The sequence below is a fragment of the Epinephelus lanceolatus genome, chromosome 5 (genome assembly GCF_041903045.1).
Source record: "Epinephelus lanceolatus isolate andai-2023 chromosome 5, ASM4190304v1, whole genome shotgun sequence".
In the NCBI taxonomy this organism is placed as follows: domain Eukaryota; kingdom Metazoa; phylum Chordata; class Actinopteri; order Perciformes; family Serranidae; genus Epinephelus; species Epinephelus lanceolatus.
Window position 1 is genome coordinate 48,293,039 of NC_135738.1, and position 25,651 is coordinate 48,318,689.

The window sequence follows — 25,651 nt, forward strand, 5'->3', positions numbered from 1 at the left end:
GTTTTATTTATTTTTTTTTTTTTTATTTGATGATATCGTTAGTGATTTGACTTCAGTTATCTGTGCAGCTGTTCCTCGACTGTTGAAGTGACGAAAATATTCCTGTGTCTTCTGCTGTAGTTTGAGGTTACATGAGATGAACTCAACAGAAACTGGAGTAAGAAAAGGTCACCACCCTCATTATCCTCCTCCTCATCATAATCCACATCATCCTCATGATCATAAACATCATCCTAGTCACCATAATCATCCTCATCCTCATCATCATAATCGTCATCATACTCATGGTCATCAACCTCATCCGAATCATCATAATCATCCTCATCATCATAATCCTCATCACCCTCATGGTCATCAACTTCATCCCACTCAGCATCATCCTTCTCATCATAACCCTCATCAACTTCATGATCATAAACATCATCCTAGGCACCATAGTCATCCCTATCATTATAATCCTCACCATCCTCATGGTCATCAACCTCATCCCAATCACCATAATCCTCATCATCATAATCCTCATCACTCTCATGGTCATCAACATTATCCTCACTACTATGGATTGGAAATACCTGAGATGGACTTTACACAGGTAACTTATGCTGTTTGATTTTTCAACATCACCATCATTATCATCATCTTTATTTTTCTAAACACTCTCTGAACATCCAAACAAAAACAAGTTGTTTTAAAAATAAAACATGTGGTTACAGTTTCAGATATCCATTGACAAGCTGTTGAGGACTCTGACAGATGATCTGCAAAGGTATGAAATGTGAGGCGAAGGAGGTTTTGAGATGATGAACAATATGAGGAGAAGGTTTGAGTGGCAACAAGTGAGGTGATAAAGATTATAAGCAGGAGGGCACTGAGTCTATTATGAGTGCAAATACTAATTTTGTGTTAAAAACGCGGAACAGACACACAGACACACCCACAGACAGAGTTCATTATTATATAGTAAGATAGTAAGATATATATATATGTAGAGAGAATGAGAGTGTGAGAGAGAGAGAGACTGGTCTAAATTATCACATTATTTGATTTCATATAGTTCATGTTTCAGTCCATTGGGATTAAATGTGTCACTCACGTGTCTCTACATTCAGCCTTTACTTAGTGTCGGGGGGTGACTCATCACCCGGACCTGCGTAGGCTACAGTTTGTTTGATCTCCTCTGTCTGCCTTGTATGTACAGTATTCCATTCGTTAACCTTTTGTGGACTTGTGTGAGGTCTTGGTCCGTTGTATGCAATAGGCTACCCAGTTCTTGTAGGGCCTTAGCTGCTGTCTCCGGGTTATCATATATTGTTGAAGATCCATCGTCATTGAAGATTTTCAGCTTTGCTGGGGCAATGATATGTGATTTAATATTTTTTCTTCAGCTGGTCTCTCATGGGTTTATACATGGCTCTCTGTTGTTTCACTTTTGTTGTAAAGTCATGGTCAAAGAAAATCCGCATTCCCTTCAGGGTCACTTTCTTTGCCCATGCTGCTTGTAGTATTTTTTCTTCGTATCATAGTTCATAAAGTTTGAAATGATCGGCCTGGCTTGTTCTGTGTTATCTCTGTAGATACAATGTGCCCGGAGAATATTAAAATCCCCCGTCCATTCTATAGTCTCTGAAAAAGTTGGCGAGAAAGCTTGTCATGTCATCAGCCTCTGTTTTCTCAGTCTTCTCTGGGACATTGTACATGGGGATATTATTTTGTCTGGACTTACTTTCAAAGTAGTCCATCTGTCATTTCTTTTGTCCTAGTCGTCAAGTTCTCGTTTGTCTTCTGTCGGGATATTTGTTGGTTTTGCATTTCTCCAACTCTGTGTTCAATTTCATACACTCTTTTGTCCATTCTTTCCAGTTTTTGCCTTAGCTCTGTAGTTTGTTCTATTATTTTCTTGATGTCTCTGTCAGTCTCCACACAATAAGCTTTAAACTCAGATCGGAAGTCTTTAATCTCCATCGTGATAGTGTCTTTTAACTCAATTTCAATCAATCAATTTTATTTATAAATCCCAATATCACAAATCACAGTTTGCCTCACAGGGCTTTACAGCATACGGCATCCCTCTGTCCTTAGGACCCTCACAGCAGATAAGAAAAACTCCCCCAAAAAAAACCCTTTAACGGGTAGATGAGCTGTTTTACTACCTTTCCCTCTGCCATTTTTTGTGGCGTGGGTCAATTGTTTGGTTGTCTTTCCACCAGATGTTTAGTTTTCATTCGTTCTTTTTTAATAAATCCAACAAGCAAGTTAAGTCAGTAGACACAAACTCAGTCAGTAAACCTGTGCAGCTGGCAGCCTTCTGCTGAACTAATGAAATTCCTCCGGTGTATTCTGTTATAGGTTGAATTTACCTGAGATAAAGTTGACACTGGAGGAGCTGGAGAAGGTAATCTACACTGTTTAATTTTTTTATTTTTTTATTTTTTTTTTATCACAATCATCATCATGATTGCTGTCTACAGTATGAACATGTTTTTAATGTCTTAACAGCTTCAGATGGCAATAAAAGAGATGTTCCAGAAACTGCCGAAGGATCTGGGAAGGTATTAAACGAGAGGAGGAAAAGGAGAAGGAGGAGAGAGGGAGAATTGAGATAATGCAGAACATGAGGAGAAGGTGAAGGAGAGTCTATTGTCAGTGTAAATGTTATCGCTCTTTAGCTGTAACTTTTTAATATGACTTGGCCCGCCACTAAAAATCCAAACACTTGATTGGACGCTGCTGCTTAACAGTGGACAGGTTTTAGGTTTACTGAGTGATCTGAATCACCCTGCTTTGAATCACCCTTTCCATTAGGGAAGAGTCAACATAAATATTGACCCATTGCTGCAGTTTGAGTCAAAATTCTCCCTCCTTCTGTTCTTCATAACTCAGACCTTTCTTTTACCTTTCCGTATATGTATTATATTAATTTATATGTAATTGAAAACTGACTTAATTCTATCTTTTTATTTCTTCTTTGTGTATTTATTTATTGTTTGCCATTTCATTTTTTTCTTGAAGTTTTTCATATTTTCATTTTTAAATATATATATTTTTAATTTATTATACTTTGTAGTGATTTGACTTGAGTCGGATCATTTTCAGTCTGAGTTTGTGTGAAGTCAGTTAACCTCTTCCGCTGGTTGTCTCCTGTTGAACTGCTAAAAATCCTCCTGTGTCTTCTACTGTAGTTTGAGTTTACCTGAGATAAAGCTGACACTAGTGGAGCTGGAAAAGGTAATCTTTACTGTTTGATTTTCTTTTTATGATCATCATTTCTGTCAACACTTTCTGAACATCCAAATGGATTATTGTTATTTTTTTATATGTGGTTACAGCTTCAGATATCCACTGACGTGATGTTTAAGAAACTGAGAAAGGATCTTGGAAGGTATGAAATGTAAGAAAGATGAGGACATCTGTTATCAGTGAAAATAACTGACTCTTTTATTTCCCTTAAAAAGCACTATCACTGGGATTTAATGTTGCCCTAGCAACACCAGAAAATCCAAATAGTTGGGACACTGCTGGTATCCTGTTCAGATTTACGGAGTGATCTGGATCACCCTGCTGTGTCAAACTTGGATCAGGTCTTTACATTAGCCCAGGTTCCACATCTATTTTGAGCTATTGCCACATTCTGTGTCAAAATTCTCCCTCCTTCTGTTTTTCAAAACTCAGTGAAATGTGAACAGACTGACATGAAACATATATTGATATCATTCAGTGTGACTTAGACATCTCAAGGATATCATTATTGCTGATCTCCATCCAGAATACAAATCCATATCTCAATTTATAAATCAGACCGAAAAAACACTGCAGAATTTGCCCGAGAATCATGTTTGTAAGGTTAAATTTTTCTATCATTGTATCTTCTTTTATCCATATCATATCTATGTATTATTGTAGTCATACTTAAAGTGCAGTATACAACAATTCATATTATAAATCAGAAATTGTATGTCCAGTCATTACAAAACCTGCAGGATCTGTTTCATAACTGTTGAACCACGTGTGTAAATTTACCTTAAAACTGCCATGTGCAAAAGTTGTTTTAAATGAATAACTGTTTGTTAGTTATCTTTTTTGCAGGTGTCATAAACTGTCACAGCTCTCAACGTCAAATGGCCCAAGCTGGCTTGAACCCCAAAATCACCGATATATATATTTCAGTCTGAGTTTTTGTGAAGCCAGTATACCTGTGCCGTTGCTTGTCCCCTGTTGAACTTATTAAAAAAACCCTTCTGTGTCTCCGGCTGCAGTTTCAACTTACCTGAAGTAAACCTGAAAGAGGTCGAGCTGGAAAAGGTGATCTACAATTAGATTTTTTTATCATCATCATCATCATCATCATCGCTATTTCTGTCAAGACTCCCTGAACATCCAAACAACATTAATTTGTTATAAAACTTAAAAATGTGTTTACAGCTTCAGATATCCATCAACAAGATGTTCAAGAAACTGACAATGAATCTGGGAAGGTATGAAACATGATAAAGAGGAGATTTGAGCTGATGAAGAAATATGAGGAGAATGATGGCAAAATCTGTTATCAGTGCAAACAAAGATTCTGTTTTTACCCTTTGAAGGCACCAACTCTTGTGTGGGCCTGCCCCAAGAACTTCAAAACTCCCAACAGAAATGGACACTGCTGTTGTTAGTCACACATTAACAGCTGACAAGTTTCAGGCTGTTGAGTCCAACCTGTATCAGGTCTTAACATCAGGCCAGGTTTATTGATTTCTGACCCATTGCCACATTTTGAGTCAGCGTTCTCCCTCCTTCTGTTCTTCATAACTTAGTGAATTGTGAACACACAGACACACTTTGTGATAAAATACAAAGTGATATCATTCAGAGTGACTTACACTCCTTGAAGATTTTGTTTTCGCTGTTATCCATTCAAGTTTTTTCTCATTGCGGTCTGAAAAACAGTTCATCAAAAGTCACTGCCTGATATCAAATTGAGTCCCCCTTCATGTTAATTTGTTTTTTGTTTCATCAGAGAAAAGGCTGTGATGTGAAATTTTAATTTTAATTTTAAATTTCAATTTTATATACTTTCTTAATACCCAAGGGGGAAATTCAATCTTTTCACTCCGTTGTCATATACATATCCACACAGGCCCGAAATACACACACATGAAAAAAATTGTGATATTGTAATTTTATATGGGTAAAGTTAGCTAATGTCAGGGTGTTTGCTAAGGTTAACAAATTGCTAGCTAGTTAATGTAACAGAATACTGTCTTGAGTGGATAACATCAGCTCGGTGTAGTTAGTTTATAGCCTAATGTTAACCTTTTACTTCTGGCAATTGTATTGAGGATTCAAAAATCATTGAAGTGTTGTTCAGTTCTTTCAGTTATCCTTCCTAAAAACTGTAAATAACATACATGTTTGTTTGCCACAGATTTTATTTTCTGCAATAATCCAGAACTCAGTGGAAAAATTCCATAGGCTTTTTGACAAGGGAACCATGGCGATGCTAACATCCACACCAGACTACTGAAAAACATCATCCCTGGAGCACTCAGTGGTTCAAGTGACATACAAGAACAGTACAAATAGTAATGTTATTATTATTTTCCGCATTCTATCATCACGATGCCAGCCAATCGCTTTAGTCTCGTGTATTTCACATCATCAGTTGCTTACTCGTGGCTACAGAATACAGGTGTGGGCAACAGGATGCTGATTGTAGTTTAGTTAAGGACTACCTGTATTACACTGAACAAAAATATAAACGCAACACTTTTGTTTTTGCTCCCATTTTTCATGAGCTAAACTCAAAGATCTAGAACATTTTCTATACACACAAAAGACCATTTCTCACAAATATTGTTCACAAATCTGTTAGTGAGCACTTCTCCTTTGCTGAGAATAATCCATCCCACCTCACAAGTGTGGCATATCAAGATGCTGATTAGACAGCATGAATATTGCACAGGTGTGCCTTGGGCTGGCCACAATGAAAGGCCACTCTGAAATGTGCAGTTTTGCTTTATTGGGGGGTCTGGGGGGGGTCAGAAAACCAGTCAGTATCTGGTGTGACCACCATTTGCCTCACACAGTGCAGCACATCTCCTTCGCATAGAGTTGATCAGGTTGATTGTGGCCTGTGGAATGTTGGTCCACTCCTCTTCAATGGCTGTGCGAAGTTGCTGGATATTGGTAGGAACTGGAACACGCTGTTGTATACACTGATCCAGAGCATCCCAAACATGCTCAATGGGTGACATGTCCGGTGAGTATGCTGGCCATGCAAGAACTGGGATGTTTTCAGCTTCCAGGAATTGTGTACAGATCCTTGCAACATGGGGCCGTGCATTATCATGCTGCAACATGAGGTGATGGTCGTGGATGAATGGCACAACAATGGGCCTCAGGATCTCATCACGGTATCTCTGTGCATTCAAAATGCCATCAATAAAATGCCCCTGTGTTCGTTGTCCATAACATACGCCTGCCTATACCATAACCCCATCGCCACCATGGGCCACTCGATCCACAACGTTGAGATCAGCAAACCGCTCACCCACACGATGCCACACGCTGTCTGCCATCTGCCCTGAACAGTGAAAACCGTGATTCATCCGTGAAGAGAACACCTCTCCAATGTGCCAGACGCCGTGGAATTAGAGCATTTGCCCACTCAAGTCGGTTACGACGACAAACTGCAGTCAGGTCGAGACCCCGATGAGGACGACAAGCATGAGACGGTTTCTGACAGTTTGTGCAGAAATTCTTTGGTTATGCAAACCGATTGTTGCAGCAGCTGTCCGGATGGCTGGTCTCAGATGATCTTGGAGGTGAACATGCTGGATGTGGAGGTCCTGGGCTGGTGTGGTTACATATGGTCTGCGGTTGTGAGGCCGGTTGGGTGTACTGCCAAATTGTCTGAAATGCCTTTGGAGACAGCTTATGGTAGAGAAATGAACATTCAGTTCACGGGCAACAGCTCTGGTGGACATTCCTGCAGTCAGCATGCCAATTGCACGCTCCCTCAAAACTTGCGACATCTGTGGCATTGTGCTGTGTGATAAAACTGAACATTTTAGAGTGGCCTTTTATTGTGGCCAGCCTAAGGCACACCTGTGCAATAATCATGATGTCTAATCAGCATCTTGATATGCCACACCTGTGAGGTGGGATGGATTATCTTGGCAAAGAAGAAGTGCTCACTAACACAGATTTAGACAGATTTGTGAACAATATTTGTGAGAAATGGTCTTTTGTGTGTATAGAAAATGTTTTAGATCTTTGAGTTTAGCTCATGAAAAATGGGAGCAAAAACAAAAGTGTTGCATTTATATTTTTGTTCAGTGTATTAACAGCAAAGATTTTCAGAATGTTAGATACGGCACCCTTAAATTCTGTTGTAATTCTGAAATGTTTTCTTGTATTTTATTTTCATTGATTTTTTATTTATTTTACTATGTCTATGTGATTTGACTTCAGTTACCTGTGCAGCTGTTGGTCGACTGTTGAACTGATGAAAATATTCCTGTGTCTTCTGCTATAGTTTAAGATTACATGAGATGAACTCAACAGAAACTGGAATAGGAAAAGGACACCACCATCCTCGTCCTCATCATCATCATCATCATCCTCATCATCCTCATGGTCATCAACATCATCCTCATGACTATACACTGGAAATACCTGAGATGGACTTTACACAGGTAACTTCTGCTGTTTGGTTTTTCAACATCACCATCATCACCATCATCATTATGATGAGATGATCATCATCATTATTTTTATCAACACTCTCTGAACATCCAAATAAAAATAAGTAGTTTAAAAAAAAATGTGGTTTAAGTTTCAGATATCCATTGACAAGATGTTGAGGAAACTGACGAATGATCTGCAAAGGTATGAAATGTGAGGAGAAGGAGGTTTGAGATGATGAGGAATATGAGGAGGAGGCTTGAGTGGTAACAAGTGAGGTGATTAAGATTATAATGAGTCTGTTGCACTGAGTCTATTATGAGTGCACATATTAATCTTGTGTTATTTCTCATTACTTTAAAATTGCACCGATTGTTGTCTTTCTATGCATAAGTCCTGTGATAGTCGGCGACCTCCTTCAGGGTGTACCCCGTCCCTCACTCAATGACAGCTGGGATTGATTCCAGATGCCCCTGACACTGTAAAGGATAAACAATTATAGAGGATGGATGGATGGATGGATGGATAGATGTTATTGCTCTTTAAAGGCACTATTGATGGTGTGGTAATTGGTAGTGGAAAAACCATAAAGAAGATGCATGTAAAAAATATATTACTGAAAAAAGATTGGTGTGTAAGACATAAAACTCACTTCTAGTTCTTACACTGGCTGTCTGCCTTGTGGGGAGGCTTCAATAGTGATTCTAATGTAGCAGCCAGGCATAGTAGTAGAGTAGAGGAAGGAATCACAAATACAGGAAAAGAGATATAGCGTTGGAGGGAGAGGCGCAGAATATGAGGGCAAATGCGCTGGAGAGGGTTACGTGGGCATTTATAGTAGTGCTGGAAGTGGCCAGGTAGAGCTGTTGTCCTGCTCCTAAAATTCTGTCAGATAGCTGCAATTCATGAGCAACAACCACACCATTAGCAAGATACATTTAAAGGATTTACTAAATAAAAATGACTGGTGTGCAATACTTGAATCTCGTTTATAGTTCTTTTGCTTGCCGTCTGTGTTCTGGGGCTTAGGTCGAGAACTGGTCATAGCACCTGGGAATGACAGACCCCCAAAACCTCCAGGTTCATAAGACAAGATTGGAAGGATCTAAGATCGTGTGACCTAACTGATTGTAACAGTTATAAGCACAGGAGGATCAATGGCCAATGATTTATATTAGGTGTTTGATATTAAGTGTTCTAGGATGCCATTGCAGGAGGCCACTCTAGTGGCTCTGATCCTAAAGAAGAGTCCAGAATAATGAACACCATTAATGCCAGACAAGGAGGATACTTGGCTGAAGTGGTGGTGGAGCTAGAAGTTACACATCCAGACTCAGAGATATAGAGAGAATCTGTCAGTGTCATGCTCTGGGATTTTCAAAATCGGAAGTACTTTGCAAGGCTCTTGAAGAATGTATTAGAGATTTGACTTTAAAAAAATAGAGTAATACGATCTGATACAGTCTGTGTTTTGGCTCAGTCAAAGTGATGGGTTATGGGAGTAAATTTGGAAAATCTGAGAAATTCAAACAGCAAGCAAAAACATGGCACAACATAACAATTCTGTATGAAGTGTGAATGCAGATCGATGGCAAGTCTGTGGTAAAAGTAATAAAGTGAGAGTTTTTTGTTGGCTATTGGTGTAGACGTTCTCTGAGAAGTGAAGTTATCAACTAGCCTGGAAATCCAGACTCAAATCTAGAAAGGTTTTGAGTCTGGCTGATGTCTGAAGGCCATGTCCTAGCTCCGCATCAGGAGAGTAAGCCAATGCCACTAAGCTAAACTTTAATGGTATGTGTTTTTATGACCATTGCTGAATAGGCATAGGTAACAAAACAGGTTCCAGTCCATGGGGTAATTATGTTTTACTGGTTGTGAAAGTAGCGGAAACTCTTCCAAGCTGACAAGTAAGACAAGAGGGTTGAGGGTGGCTATTGGTGTAGACGTTCTCTGAGAAGTGAAGTTATCTGTTAGCCTGGAAATCCAGACTCAAATCTAGAAAGGTTTTGAGTCTGGCTGATGTCTGAAGGCCATGTCCTAGCTCTGCATTAGGAGAGTAAGCCAATGCCACTAAGCTAAACTTTAATGTTATGTGTTTTTATGACCATTGCTGAATAGGCATAGGTAACAAAACAGGTTCCAGTCCATGGGGTAATTATGTTTTACTGGTCGTGAAAGTAGCGGAAACTCTTCCAAGCTGACAAGTAAGACAATAGGGTTGAGGGTGGTAGGTTATTGGTGATGGAGTTCTGGGAGTCAACGATCAGGGGTGCTGTGGCAGGGTTAACAGGTTAAACATCAGTGCAGAGTATGACAGAACCAGTGTTGAGTAGATGTCTGCAAGAGGGCCATGCTTCTCCACTCCTTAGCAATCACTTAGGAGCTCTTAGGACCCATCTGCTCTGAACCATTTTCTGTAGTAGAAGCTCCACAATCCCACAGAAGGAATGACATCGGTTTACAAATGGATGTCCTGTTGGTAAGTCATTTGTTTGTCATAGAGGGCGGTGATCCTGTTCCAGTTGGTGGCACGGATTGGCAAAAGACAGGTTTTGGCATAGCTTGAACTGTCCTGGGAAATGGAATTCAAGAGTGGTGGCACAGGAGAAGTGAGTGATCGTCAGTGAGAGATAAAGGCTTGTTCTAGGAGAGTGATGCAAAGGGTGCAGTTGAGGTGGCCCAGGAGGGAAAAGAGACATGCATTCGGTGCAGCATATAATGTGCATCTTGCTGGGAGACCCCAGTTGTCAGAAGTCAGGCTGCATATGGAAAACTGTGAAGCACTGATAATGCCTGCTTTCAAAGGCCACAACCATTTCTCTGTGATCAGGGATATTGTGGCACGATTTATAGACTGAACATCAGTGCAAAGTGTGTGGGAACCAGTGTTGAGTAGGTGTCTGCAAGAGGGCCACACTTCTCCACTTCTAGCAATCACTTGGGAGCTCTTGGGACCAAGTTGCCAAGAGTCAGGCTGGATATGGAGAACTTTAAAAGCTCTGGTGATGTCCACTTTCAAAAGCCACAGTCATTTCTCTGTGAGTTTAATGAGGATAATTGCATGGCTGATGGTGGCATAGTAAAGGAAGAACTTTCTACTCCAAATCAAGTTATTAATGCTATCCATTGACTTTGGTTGATTTAAGACTGGCTGATTTATTATTATTTTTATTTATTTTTTTTGCACTGAACAGAGATGGGTGGTTGAGGGGAAATCCTTCTTTAAATCTCAAGGTTAGGAAAGTGAGGTTGTCAGGGCACGCAGTGAGGCCCTGGGCTCCAGTGCCAAAGGAGCAGATGCGGAGGAAGTGTCACTGAGACATGATGCATCCAGCATTGTTGCAGTTACTGCATATGGTGCAGGCTATTTGGTGCATCATAAACCTGCCTTTTTTATTTATGCTGTTGGATGCAGGGGTAATGGCAGATGGGGCTGATGATGCAGGTTTTGATGGTATGAGTGCTGACAATGCTACATGTTGTGAAGCCAGAGTGGTCTGGATGATAGCAGGAGGTTGGAGTTGTCCTCCAAGACAATGGAGTTTAAGAACTGCAGCAACTGAAAAGTCATTGTCCATGAATTTCCACGTTCTCTCTTTTCTGATGAGGGAGATGAGCTGGAAGAGGTGAATTATGGTAGTCTTGTATGTTTGGGAAAGAACAAACGAGCAGGATATGGACCATGGAAGAGCCTGTTTTGAAGCTCGCTGGACTCTCTTGCTTCCTGGACAACTTTTTCTAGGTTACAGAAAGCAGAGTCTCAGACACAGAGGCAGCAGAGCAGTTTTCTGCTTCTGTTGCTTGGTCTGCTGATGTGGGCTGATAAAAACTTTGGACATGGTCAGCCTGATTTTGTCTGAATAGATTGTTGTCAGACGGGGATAATGAGACAATGTCCATACTCAAGATATGGTGAGTGGAAGGATGATGTTGCTCATTAGATCACGTAATAGCTCACTTTTCTGTGTGTGCTCAAGGCAATAATATGCCCCAAAATGCAAGAGCAAATAAGGAGGAGAGTAAGGTAGGTATTGCTAGAAATGCTTGGGGTGGCATGGTTTAGGTCTGGTCTTCCACTACTCAATAGCTTCCTTTAAAGTGTGCCCTGCCCGCTACAAAAAATCCAAACACATGACTGGACGCTGCTAAGTACACTCACACAATAACTGTACAATACATATTAATATTATTCAGTCTGACTTACACATCCTGAGAATGCATGATGTGCACCCAGAATTAACATCCATAAATTCACTTAGAAATCATAGAAAAATGAGGTTGCAGAATCTACCCGAAAATCATGTCTTAAGTTGAAGTTTTACTTTGATTTGATCTGTTTTAATCTTTACTTGGACAGTATTGGACAGTTAATGTAGATTGTTTGGAATTTTATTTTTTTCTTTCTATTCATATTTTATTTATTTAATAAATATTTATATTTGTTTATGTTATTAGATAATTTATTAGTTGATCCTGCCTTTAGTTTTTCTATTTTCTATCAAGTTTTTTTTTAATTTATTTATTTCTTGTGTTAGTCCTAATTCATTTTTAAATATTGTTTTTAACTTTCTTGACATTCATAAGTGTGTGTGAAGTCAGTAAACCTGCAGCTGTTTGCTGTTGAACTAATGAAAATCCTCCTGTGTCTTCTGCTGTAGTTTGAATTTACCTGAGACGAAACTGATAAAGGTGGAGCTGAAAAAGGTAATCTACTCTGTCTGATTTTTTTTTTAATCATCATCATCATTGTCATCATCATAATCACCTATTTCAACACAAACAAACATAACTTTTTATAACTTGTGGTTACAGCTTCAGATGTCCCTCAACGGGATGTTTAAGAAGCTTACATTGGCTATGGGAAGGTATGAAGTGTGAGAAAGAGGAGAACATGGAGGTTTGAGATGATAAAAACTGTTCGGAGGTGGAGGGTTAAGTCCACTATCAGTACAAATATTGATCCTATATGGTTCTTTATCCATAAGTTTTCAACATGCCTTTTTTCTAAACCTAACCACAGAAACTTAACTTTCCTACACCTAGACTCTGTAACCATATGTTAATTATGTAACTGTATGTTAAGGTAACGTTTTTCATAGGGTGCACATTCACAGGGATGTCATACAAACTGTTCTATGAGAATATGTTGGCTGAATCGGTTACCTGGCCTGCAGGCAGTTACTGCTCACCGCTGTGATATTTTTGGGGGCGTTTTTGCCTTTAATCGATATGAAAGCTGAGCATGAAAGGGGGATAGAGAGAGGAAATGACATGCAGCAAAGGGCCACAGGCTGGAGTTGAACCTGTGCCACTGCAGCAACAGCCTTGGACATGGGGCGCCTGCTCTATCCACTAAGGCACGGACACCCCGTTCATATTCATTTATGACTGATTCCCAAAGTTTAAATTCAAAATTTTCCCTCCTTCTGTTCTTCATAACACGTAACATGTGAAAACACATATGAAACAACCTTTGATATAAGTGTGACCTACATTTCTCTTTTTTTTTTTTTTTAAATTTGGTATATATTATGTTAGTATTTTATTTATTTTTACATAGTTTTGTCCTCCCTTTTTACTTTCATTTTTTTGTAATATTCATTTTTATTTTATTAAATCATTTATTTCATTCTAGTTTTATTGCTTTTTATGTAACAGTGTTTTCCATTTTGTTTATTTCTTTAAATTTCAATATTTTATTTTTAAACATGTTTGATTTATTCATATTTTTGCTTCAGTCAGGCCATTTTCAGTCTGAATTTGTGTGAAGTCAGTTAACCTGTGCTGCTGTTTGTCTCCTTTTTAACTGATGAAAATCCTGCTATGTCTTCTGCTGTAGGGTGAAATTTTCCACAATGAACTTGACACAGACAGAGCTGGAAAAGGTCATCTAAGCTGTCTGATGTTTTCAATTCATCATCATCTTCATCCTCATTTCTGAACATCTAAATGAAATTGTTATTTCTGTTTTTAAATGTGGTTACAGCTTCAAATGTCCATTGACATGACATTCATGAAACTGATGAAGGTTCTGCAAAGGTATGAAATGCGAGGAGGAGGAAGAGGAGGTTTGAGATGATGAAGAAAATGAGGAGAAGGCCAAAAATATTGATTTTGTTATTTCCCTTTAAAGGCAATATCAGTAGGAATTTAATGTGGCTCTTGCAGCTACAAAAAAGCAAACACATGATTGGACACTGCTGCAGTCACCCACACCTTAACAGCTTTCAGGTTTATTAAACCCACAAAAAAACCCACTAACACCTCTTAACATCTGACTTTTTTATTTTATGAAAAAGGTTACAATCAACATTCACTCCAGGGACACATCATTCTGCAGTAGTCACTGGTATATCAGTTTCAGCTTCGATCAGCTCTAATCAGCAGTGATGAAAATATGACACCCACCTGGACACGCTAAATCTTTTACCAGCACCACCACAAAACACCATCCGCCTCCATCTGAGCTGCACTCGAACACCATTCGAAATCTAGTCTGCACTTAGTTTGAAAGAGACACTAAATAAATAACATAAATAATAATAAATATATAAAAAAACATAGTAACCACCACAGCATTTTCACTGGCCTTCATGATGCTTTCTACTGTTCACTAACCTGTTTTCCAGCCTGTTATGATATGAAACACATATTGATATCATTTAGTGTAACTTGCACTTCCCCCAGAGTATCAGTGTGTCTGATGTCCATCCAGAATAAACGTCCCTAAATCGATTTTGAGATAATAGAAATAACCCTTTTTTAATTTTTTAATTCTAGTTATTTATTCATTGATGTTATTAAGTAATATTTTTGTAGTCTAATGTTCATTTGTTTTATGTTTATGTTTCTTTTTTATTTCTTCAAGTTTGTCATATTTCATTTTATTTTTTCTTTAGTTGTTTTTCTGTATTCATATTTTTAGTCATTTGACATGAGTAGAATCATTTTCAGTTTTATATTCAGAGTTTGTATCAGTAAACCTGTGTAGCTGTTTGTCTCCTGCTGAACTGATGAAAACTTTCCTGTGTTTTCTGCTGTAGTTTGGATTCACATGGATTCAAGATTGACATGATAGTGGTGGAAGTGGAAAAGGTAATCTTACTGTTTGATTTATTTGAATAAATTTCTCTTTAATTTTATCATTATCATCATCATCATCGTCATTTATGTCAAGACTCCCTGATCATCCAAACTAAATTCATTTATTTTAAAACAAAAAATGTGGTTACAGATTCAGATGTCCATTGATGAGATGTTCATGGAACTGATGAATGCTCTGAGAAGGTATGGACTGTGAAGAGGAGAAGGAGGGTTTTAAGATGATGATGAATCACATGAGTCAATTCAATTCATCAATTTATGTGCGGCAGTTGAACTTTTTGGGTTCATGCCCCACTGAGCAATTTTTATAGGAATGAGTGGAGCCCCAACTCCAACACTGTGTCCAGGTCTCTTCTTACAGCCATTGTTTTAGCTGGGTAAACTAAACTAAACACCAACAAATCTCAAGCTTGGTAATTCTGTCTTGAGTGGATAGAATAGAGATCTTTATTGTCCACTCATGGCAATGTGTCTTCAGCTTCACATAACTAAAAGCTTCAAGTATATGCATACACTAAAACATTTCACAGACATTCATACACTAAAAAACTCAAAGTGCACACAAAATACATTTTTCTCAAAGATAGTTCCTGCAATTTTGGATAGTTCTTATCACGCTGATATTTGTTCAATTTGATATTTGTTTTTTTCTGATAACATTGCTTTTAATTAGTTATTTAATGTTATACAAAGGGGATACAATGTCATGATTGACAACTATGTGTGCTAGTTGGTGTGCTTACAATCAATGGCACTGCTCAGGATTGGTCAGACAGGTGTGTGGGAGGGATGTTACCAGTGCACGATGGCAGTGGCTTTATCCAGAATATTCTGGATAAAGCCCCCCCCCCCCCATTAAAGGGTTTTTTGGGGGGAGTTTTTCCTTATCCGCTGTGAGGGTCCTAAGGACAGAGGGATGTTGTATGCTATAAAGCCCTGTGAGGCAAATTGTGATTTGTGATATTGGGCTTTGTAAAAAAAACTGATTGATTGATTGACGTAATGTTAATAGATTGTTGATATGATTAATGTAAAGACTCTCTAATTCATCATTGCCCTTACATGTTAAACTCAATATTGCCTTGCATCTGCATTCTTAGAAAGAAAAAAGTTGCTGTCATAGATCTGCATTTCACGTATGTACATTGAAAAAAGTGGAGGAGATAAAACGCAGCACTAGGACACCAAATAATTAAAAATTACTTCATCAAATACTTCATCAAAATTGTACAAATACTATTTGGGGACAGTCAGATTCTTTGAACTTCCAATTCACTGTGCAAGGTGTCCGTAGATTTAACAAAATGTCTGTCCTGATTGTGTTACAAGTTAAACTAAAATCTAAAAATCTATAAAAAATATAAATCTCCAGCATGAGCCTCAGGGTGCTGGGTGTGTTTAGTAACCATGTGCAGTAGTGTTAATGTATCATCTTCAGTACCTCTCTGTGCTTTAAGGTAAATTGGAGGTTGTCTAGCTGACCATGGGGAGATGTTAGTCGCCCCAGCATAACTCTTTCCATGCACTTGCTGGTAAGAGCAATGGGTGTGAGCTTATTAGGTGAGGCACTGGAATAATTGTGGATGTCTTCTATGAAAGTTTTCATCAAGCAGATCCCAGAATAATCTTGTAAAAACACCTTTGAATTGAGAAGTGTACTCTACAGTGGCTCCCCCTTTGAGACCATCTGGGCCTGGAGCTTTGTGTGACCTTATGTTTTTCAGTAAGTGTGATAGGATCCTAGACTAAGCTACATACTGTCAAGTGTGTCCAAATGAGTGTCTCAAAATCTACTGTAAAACTGGTGTAGCTTATTGGCAAAGGAGAGTGTAATCAGTAGGGCTGGGTATCTTTTAAAAAATTACAATAGCACTACCAATACCTTTAGAGTGATACTGATGCCAGTAGAGTACTTCATTTAATACCTATAGTGTGAATGGAGCGGCACATATACCATAAAACTTCAATTATTTGCTTTAGTCACTGCTGCTGAAGCTGCTGCTACTGCTGAGTATGAGTTTCACACCGGAAAAAGGTGTGAGTCTGCCCGGCTACATACATTCAGTGACAGGGCTAACTGTTAGCATAACATAGTTTTTCATCAATGGGTTTAAAGATAGTCGAGCCGTTTCAGTGTCTGTGTGAATTTGCTGGGACCATTTAACAGCATGGTATTAGATGTTAGATGCTGCTGCAGTTGTGTAGCTTGTGCCTAAGGTTACTGGGCAGGCATTGAACAGACTGTTTGCCAAGAGGATAGCGGCTCTGCAGATGGCTATAACAGAAAGTCTGCTGATGGTCCTGGATCAGACCCCTGGAGAAAAAGGGATCGGATGCCATTTGACTGGAGTTATTTGTGGTACTACTTGGCACTGGGTTATTTAGTTTGATGCCTCAAAGTCATCGAGCACTGCTACCCAGCCCTAGTAACTAAATGAGTAGGCAGAATTATTTTCTAGCTTCTCTGCCCATCACTATATTGAGCCTGGCCAATGCTTTTTTTGTATCGCCAGTAATAAATTGTTTCTCCATTTTGTGTCTATGCTGTTGTCAGGATCTTTTAATACTAAATATTGCATGCAAAAAGTGCATAGTTTGTGCCCAAATCTGTATGGGTTAGGGGTGTAATGGTACACAAAAATCTCGGTTCAGTACGTACCTCGGTACACAAGTCACGGTTCGTTTTTTTTCGGTACAGTAATGAAAAAAATAGACAACTATTAAATATCTTTTACTTATTAGTAACCTTATTAAAACATACCACCACAGCAGTTAACTCTTTTTACACAATTTTTGAATGAAACAAATATATATAAAATCCTGCTTTTTCACATTGTTTGAATGAAAATATAAATATAAATTTCTGCTTAAACAGTTTTACTCAATTAAAATAAAAAGTATAGTGCAGCTGGTCAGCTTTAAAGCCTGCTCAGATTCAGTTTTACTAGGAACTTACTTAGCTTTTAAAGTGCAGTAAATAAAACATGCTTATATCTAAAGTGCAGCTTAAACAATTTTACTCAACTCCAATGGCGTTGGTTATTTCTTTAACGCGATGGTCAGGGAAACGCTCTCTCTTTTTAATCGACGACGATATCGTAGTTTGCACCAGATTGCTTTTTCTTGTCGTGCCGGTTAACGTTCAAACTCGGGTGGTGTCGCTTTAGATGCGATTAGCATGTTAGACATGTTTCCAAGTACATACCTGACCGCTGTTCTGCAGTGTCGGCACACTGCTTTTGTCTTGTCAACTTGTTTATTTCCATCTTCGTATTTTACCCTGAGACCAAAGTGTTCCCGATCGGAGGACTTAAAGTTTGCGGGTGGGTCTTCAGGTTCGTCAGGCTCACTTGCCATGTTGTCAAAATGCGAGAATGTGCTGCACAAAGTGAAAGTGGAGATTTACGGGACTCGGTCCGTCACTCAATTATGTCTGTCAGGGAACTAGATGTTTTAAATGGTTCGGCTCGCAAAAACAGAATTCAAATAAAACAAAATAAAATAAAATATTATCCTGCGCCCAATAATTCGGTACAGGGTCATGCCGAACCGAAAGTCGCGTACCGAACGGTTCGACACAAATACATGTACCATTACGGCCCTAGTATGGGTCTAACATAAATTGGACATGACTGTAAAGGGGAGACTCGTGGGTACCCACAGAACCCTTTTTCATTGAGATATCTTAAGCTGAGAGATTAAGGGATTGCTGTGAAAATTTCAGAGAGGCTAGCATGATTTCATGATTTCCACTGGTACCACTGGATTCCTTAGCTCTTTTAATTTAATGTGATACCAGTATCATCACTCTAGCTTTAAAACTGAGCCAACTGTAGCCTTCAAAAAACAGTCAGTGGCGAAAATGGCAGCATGCGATTAACACATTAACACTGACAGCCCTAATCATTATTTTTATAAATTATTTTATCGCATATTTATTTATTTTTGTCACTTTATGTGTTTTTCATTGTCTTTATCTCTTTAGTTTGTCATATTTTATTGATATTTTTAGTGACTTGATTTCAGTCAGATCATTTTCAGTCAGAGTTTGTGTGAAGTCAGTAAACTTGTGTAGCTGTTTGTCTCCTGTTGAACTGATGATGTTTCTTCTGTTATAGGTTGAATTTACCTGAGATGGACTCAACAGAAGCTGAAGAAGGAAGAGGCAGTCAGCAGGATTTGATTTTACATCACCGTCCTCATCATCCTCATCCTCATCCTCATCCTCACCTCCATCCTACTCATCCTCACCCTCATCCCCATTATCCACATCATCCACATAACTCGGCTGAGGTATCTGAGCATGAGAAGATTACAGAAATCCCAGTTGATTGGAGAAGGGAGCGTCTGGTAAGGTATGTAACAATGAAGTTGATGGTAGGTCTGAAGTGGTTAGCAGGGAGCAGAGGAGTTGGCACTAGATGAGATTACTTGTTTTGGACGGAGATTTCATCTGATTTGTGATTGTCTACAGCTGAACTGACAAATTCTTCCTGTGTCTTCTGCTGTAGTTCGGATGTACCTGTGATGCGTGTGACAAATGTGGATTTTGGAAAGGTAATCTACACTGTTTGATTTTTCATCATCATTTCTGTCAACACTCTCTGAACACCCTAACAAAAATAATAAAATTGTGGTTACAGTTTCAGATGTCCATTGACGAGGTGTTGAAGAAACTGACTAAGGATCTGGGAAGGTATGAAACATAGTAGGAGGTGGAGGAGGTTTTAGATGCTGAAGAATAATAGGAGCAGGTTTGAGTGGTAACAAGTAAGGTGATGAAGATTATGAAGAGGAGGGGACTAAATCTAATATAAGTACATCTATTGATTCTGTCGTAGGCAAAATTAGCTTAATCTGGGGAAATGTAGCATTAATCAAAATCAATATGTAAAACTGTATTTGCCCAACAATATCAACTTATAATGATGTCATTACACAATAACACTAGTGAACCATTTCTCTTGGTGATCAATCAAGAGTATTGGTAATGCTACATTGTTTGGTCAAGGATTAATTTTATACTCAAGTTAAAAAAACAAACAAAAAAAACATAGAGTTGCTGAAAGTAAGTTACAGAAAACCAGGGCAATGACTTTGTATTAAAAACATTTATTATTATCACTATTAAAAGAGAACTCTACAGTGACACACACAAAAAAACACTACACATACAATGGCAATACCCAACTGATTAATAGCTACATTTTCAGATAAAGTGTTACACTACATACAGACAGCTTTCATTTTAGTCAGCCCCACTAGCGCGATGTGCTTGTGTGAACCGCAATTGTAAACCATAATAGCAGTGAATAAGAGACTGCGTACGGAACAGATTGAAATATGACTTTCTACATGCTGAACACATGTACTGATAAAGTATTGGCTTTTTACTGGCAGAGGTTTTATTGCACTTACTTATAGTAACAAGCATAGTTGTCGCCAACTAGAGTAATCTTTATGTTATACTCCCCCTCTGCTGTTGTCTGACTTCACTCTGTTATGTTTGTGTGTGTGTGTGTGTGTGTGTGTGTGTGTGTGTGTGTGCGTGTGTGTGTGTGTGTGTGTGTGTGTTGTGAGGAGGAGGTTAGCCCTGACATGCAGGAGAGAGGCTGCAGCATGATGATACATGAAACCAAAACTTTAAAAAGTAACGATATGAGCCATTAATGTGGAAGCTTATGTTATTACGGTCTTGATTAAATTTGCCTCGGACTGTTTAATACCAAGTCTCGGTACCCATTCCTGCCCGGGCCACTCAGACATTGCTTCTGGGCCGCATTTGGCCCGCGGGACGCTAATTGAATAGGCCTGATTTAGATGAAGAAATAACTGAGGTTAGTTGTTGAAGGGTAATCGCAGAGAAGCACTCCAAATATATATCAGGTCTTACAGCTGTGTTTAAGGTCCCTGTATTTAATGGCAGATTGGTACTGTCTGAGAGGCGGTGAACTGTGGTGAAAGCTCCCTGTAACCCATCAGTTTTCTGAAAGTGAGTGACAAAAGTCTCAACATCGGCCAATGGTGGCCAGGTCAGTGATGTCTTCAGGCCAGTTGCTTAGGTCAAACATGGTGGCAGCGGCCTTCAAGACACCCATATCAAGACTGCCAAACCGCGTGGTAAGGTTGTCTCAGAAGAAGAGTTTTACACCAGAGAAAGTGTTTCCAGGAAAAGGTCCCACTTCATCCAGGAACTGCTTCAGATGCTGACCTGGAACTGTCTGAAATACAGAAGAAAAAAACTTTTACTGTCACGATTGCTAAACGTACACTGTAGCATGTTAATTCCTCTCTAGGGAGTTTATTTTATTTACCTGCATGGCTACACGAGCCAGGGTCGTCTTCTGCAGTCCATCTGACACCATCTGCAATGTCAGCCCATCCCTCTGAAAGAAAAGGCTCAGAATTAAACCCATAGCTAGACACATTTTATCTAACTTCCCTTGTTTTTAATCCACAGCCTAGTACTGAATTACTTTCACAATTGTTTTACAAGAGTGATAACAAAACACTTACACACTGAGCCTGATACAAACTTCAATTGCCAAAATGTATGAAATGCTCCTTTAACCTTACTGACGGAGAGGAATGAAGTCAGGCTATGGCGTTAGCAAATCAGCAGTAGCATGAACATGACACAGCCTATATCCATTTGCCTGCTCAACATAACACACAGCTCATGATGCTCCTAACACATTCACTCTGCCCATCTTGCTTCACACATTTACTGTCACTCTTGTATCTCAACCATATGCATCGTCACACACATTTCGCTCACTTTAACTCACACAGAATGTCATTAGCGACGCAGTTAGCTACCAAAGCTATTTCTAGGGGCACCCTCCACGAGCTACGACACACACACACACACACACACACACACACACCCTCTTAATCACAGTCAAAGTCAATGTCTCTGAGTGTCACAGTTACACACTAAGGTTCTGCTAACACATACTACTGTTATCTGGGTGTTCATTATACTCAGCTTACCTGTAGGAAATTTAGAAACATGACTGGCTGCTAGTTCAAGTATGACCTTCATCTCTGTAGCTAAAGTTGCTAGCCTAATTATTACTGACTGAATGAACCAAGTACACCTCTTCTGATTAACTGTAATGTTACCGTCATTATCATAAACATCAAAATTTAGAACACACAGTCACATTTTATAACTTTGTAAGGCCATCATGTACATGATTAGCTGAGTTGCTAGTGTTAGCTATAGACATATATACATAGACGCTGCATTGACTGTGGAGGGGCGTGCCTAAAGCACCGCCATCTTGGTACAGGGCTAGCAGAGGCGGTAGTGCATGTACATCTATGAAGGAAAGAGGTACTCCACAATCGGAAAGTAGAATTATTCACTGAATTTTCGACCGATTTCCAAATGGTTTGATTTGTTAAAAACGTCACGTGTAGCTATGACACAGGATGCTTGGACATTTTAAAAATGCCGGTTTTACTACCCAAATACAAATTCTACTTAATGTTTTCAGCAGACCGGCATCTTTTTCAGTCAGAAGACTGACTTTTGTGCCGCTTATGGATGTTCAAATGAGCGGAATTTACAAACCAGATCCTGTGGAATCACTTTTCACAGGTAAGGTGTACGTAAGGGAAAATATCGAGTAAGCAGGTTGTTAAATAGTGAAATAAACCCTGACAGGATGGATAGAAGCCCTCCCCTCCGCATCCGGGTTCTATCCATAATATAACCAGCTCACTTTACGTTTATCCCACGTATTACACAGCTGCTTACTAGTGAAATAACTAATATGAGACATAATTTTGGTTAAAATGCAATGTTATTATTGGGGCATCGGTGGCTTAGTGGTAGAGCAGGCGCCCCATGTACAAGGTTGTTGCCACAGTGGCCCGGGTTCGACTCCAGCCTGTGGCCCTTTGCTGCATGTCACTCCCTCTCTCTCTCCCCCCTTCCCGCTTGTCTGTCCTGTCAAATAAAGGTTAAAAATGCCCAAAAAATATCTTTAAAAAAAAAAAATGCAGTGTTATTTCATCTATAAACTGCCTCTGGTCTGAAAAAAGAAACAGACCTTAGACTGCAGTGATTGACCAGTTAGGAGATTAATGATAGATATTGGATGTGTATATTTTATACCTACAATAATAATAATAATAATAATACTGACAATTGTTGAAGCCAATTTAGATTTGTACGGCGTGTATGTGTTTCTATGTGTGAATGTGGGTGTGTGTCTTTGGTGAGGCACTATGGTTGCTATGGTTACCTGCACATCTGGGCATAGGTAGTAATCAGCCAGGCAGAGGTTAGATAAGGGAGACACAGGTGATTAGGATCTGGGGAAGCCACACAGTTTTTCAAGCGTGCCTGTGTGTGTGACCGTCTAAACCATCTAATATTTTTGTCCTATTGTATACAAGCTCGTTTTAAGTCATTCGGCACCCAGCCTTTTGTAGGTGTTTTTAAGACTCGCATGTTAATAAAGTGTTAAACGCACATCCATGGCAGACCTCATTTTTACACACCATCACGAGTTGGAAATTGTAGCTAGATTGCCACCATAATAATGACAATAATGAGAGTGATAATAAAAATAATAATAATAACGATAATAATAATAAAATTAAAGCTGCAAGCAGTGATGAACGGGACCTCGGGCTCTCACTTTCGGCCTCCAGCTCACATAGACAGTGCGAATTATTAGTAAGAGTCAAAATGTCGATAAAACAAGCAATGTCAAGAGAACGCAAGGTCATTTTTGGGAAATAGAGGGACTTTATATTACAGTACATTACAATATGTATTTAATTTTCAACCAATGTATTAACTAAAATGTAACTGTGATATGTCAGCTATGGAAACAAAATGTCTTGTCCAAAACATCCACATTGAAATGAAATACACTGTCATGATTAAGTAATTATATAATGTTAACAGCAACATGTGTGTCTGTCATACTGTTAAGAATTGAAGTGTTCCCCATGTACTGCAAAAAACAAAGGTCTGTGGTGACAGTACTCCTGCTTTGTTGTGTAACACATTGTGATGTAAGTACATGAATGTGTAAATACATAATATACATTTTAACAGGATAACAAATATTAACATGGACAAAACATGAATTATAAAGGAGAGTAAATCATAAAAGAAAACAATTTTTACAAAGACTAAAGTGGTGATTAAACAAAGGAGCTTGTAATTTTGGAGGGTAACATTTCCTCAAAGATGTGTATACTTTCCTGATGTAACAGCAGGCAGACACTAGTTAATTTCAGCGCACTAGCTCATTTCCTGCTGGATTTAGGTCAGTAGTGTAAATGAGTGATTTTTAGGTCTCGAGGAGACAAAGAATCCAGTTTTGGTTTGATCTTTCTATATCATTCCTACAGGGTGCAGCAGCCATTTTAGTGTGTCTAAATGGTGCAAAAATTGTCAAGAGGTTTTGTGACATGTCACCTTTAACAGGGCATAAAATCCAAACCGTTTGAGTAATGACAAAGTTGTTCAGAGGAATTGTTTAGCAGGGCTTGGTCTGTCATGTGTGCATGTTTGAAGTCGATACGATAAATGGTGTAGGAGGAAATATGTTTTTAATAAGAGAAATTTTTGAAAAATGACATCTAACTTTGAAAGGGCAAACAGCTCACTTCCTGTTGGATTTAGGTCAGGGGTATCAGTGCATGCTTTGTAGGTCTTGATGAGACGAACAAGCCAGTTTTGGTTTTGTTTCTCCACGACATTCGTACGGGTCGCACCGGCCAAAGCACTTCCTCCTTCGGCCGAGGTCCCTAATTGTAATGATAATAGCAATATTAATTATAATGAGCGTGATGATAATAATAATAATAATAACGATAATAATACTAAAACGATAATGATAATAGCAATATAATTATAATGATAGTGATGATAATAATAACAATAACAATAATAATAATAATAATAATACAATGATAATGATAATAATCAAATGCAATATATACCCTACAAGCAATTTTCTAAATAAAGATAAGTTTATGTCTGTATCTGTCTGTCTGTCTGTCTGTCCTCCATGTCTGACGTTTGTAACCAACAACCCGCGTGAATATATGTTGACAATTGAACAATTTATGATCACTTTAATAGTGCAAACGCGTCATTCCTCTATAGACATAATGCGCTGTAGGTGCGAGCGGCACTGTACCAAGATGGCCACCGAGTAGGCATTTCGCTCCAATCGGCAGCAGCAGTCAACGCGGCGTCTATGTATATATGTCTATGGTGTTAGCTATGGCAAAGTACTAGAACTAGCTAAAAAACAACAAGCTGAGTGTATATGCATATATATATATATATATATATATATATATGAATATAATTAAATAATTTATTATTTGGTCTTACCTTTATTCTTTTTTGTCTATTAAGGTTTTTCATTTTGTTTATGTCTTTGTTTTTTTTCTATTTCATTTTTATTCTTGAAAATATATTTTTTGATTCATTAATACTTCTAGTGATTTGACTTGAGTCAGATAATTTTGAGTCTGAATTTATGTGAAGTCAGTAAACCTGTGCAGTTTGTTGAAAATCCTCTTCTGCTGTAGGTTAAAGTTACCTGGGATAAACTTGATAAAGGTGGACCTGAAAAAGGTAATCTATAATGTTTGTATTTTTTTTTTTATATCAACATCATCATCATCATCATCTTTATCATCATCACCGGATGGTGATGATGATAAAGATCTTTGCTAACTCTGAACATCCAAAGAATTTTATATTTTATTATTTTATTAAATTCTGTTTACAGCTTCAGAGGTTCATTGACAAGATGTTTCAGAAGCTGCCAAAGAATCTGAGCAGGTATGAACCTTGATAAGGACGAGTCGGAGGTTTGGGATGATAAAGACTATGAGG

At 38.6% G+C, this 25,651-nt stretch overlaps 1 protein-coding gene across 3 annotated transcripts in view; it reads left to right on the forward strand.

Annotated features, from left to right (window-relative positions):
- The window catches only part of LOC117253096 (uncharacterized), a 56,756-nt gene that overhangs the window by 23,152 nt on the left and 7,953 nt on the right, over positions 1-25,651 (forward strand). Inside the window, exons 8-28 of one of the 3 annotated variants that reach the window (XM_078168295.1) lie at positions 121-592; positions 714-766; positions 2,347-2,392; positions 2,497-2,549; positions 3,180-3,225; positions 3,327-3,388; positions 4,254-4,299; positions 4,420-4,472; positions 7,517-7,676; positions 7,817-7,869; positions 12,324-12,369; positions 12,478-12,530; positions 13,505-13,550; positions 13,652-13,704; positions 14,709-14,760; positions 14,900-14,952; positions 18,888-19,124; positions 19,281-19,326; positions 19,413-19,465; positions 25,342-25,387; positions 25,545-25,597. In XM_078168295.1, coding sequence (XP_078024421.1) covers positions 121-592; positions 714-766; positions 2,347-2,392; positions 2,497-2,549; positions 3,180-3,225; positions 3,327-3,388; positions 4,254-4,299; positions 4,420-4,472; positions 7,517-7,676; positions 7,817-7,869; positions 12,324-12,369; positions 12,478-12,530; positions 13,505-13,550; positions 13,652-13,704; positions 14,709-14,760; positions 14,900-14,952; positions 18,888-19,124; positions 19,281-19,326; positions 19,413-19,465; positions 25,342-25,387; positions 25,545-25,597 — 1,782 coding nt within the window. The remainder of the gene's footprint in view (positions 1-120; positions 593-713; positions 767-2,346; positions 2,393-2,496; positions 2,550-3,179; positions 3,226-3,326; positions 3,389-4,253; positions 4,300-4,419; positions 4,473-7,516; positions 7,677-7,816; positions 7,870-12,323; positions 12,370-12,477; positions 12,531-13,504; positions 13,551-13,651; positions 13,705-14,708; positions 14,761-14,899; positions 14,953-18,887; positions 19,125-19,280; positions 19,327-19,412; positions 19,466-25,341; positions 25,388-25,544; positions 25,598-25,651) is intronic. The other 2 variants (XM_078168293.1, XM_078168294.1) reach the window with 2 other exon arrangements.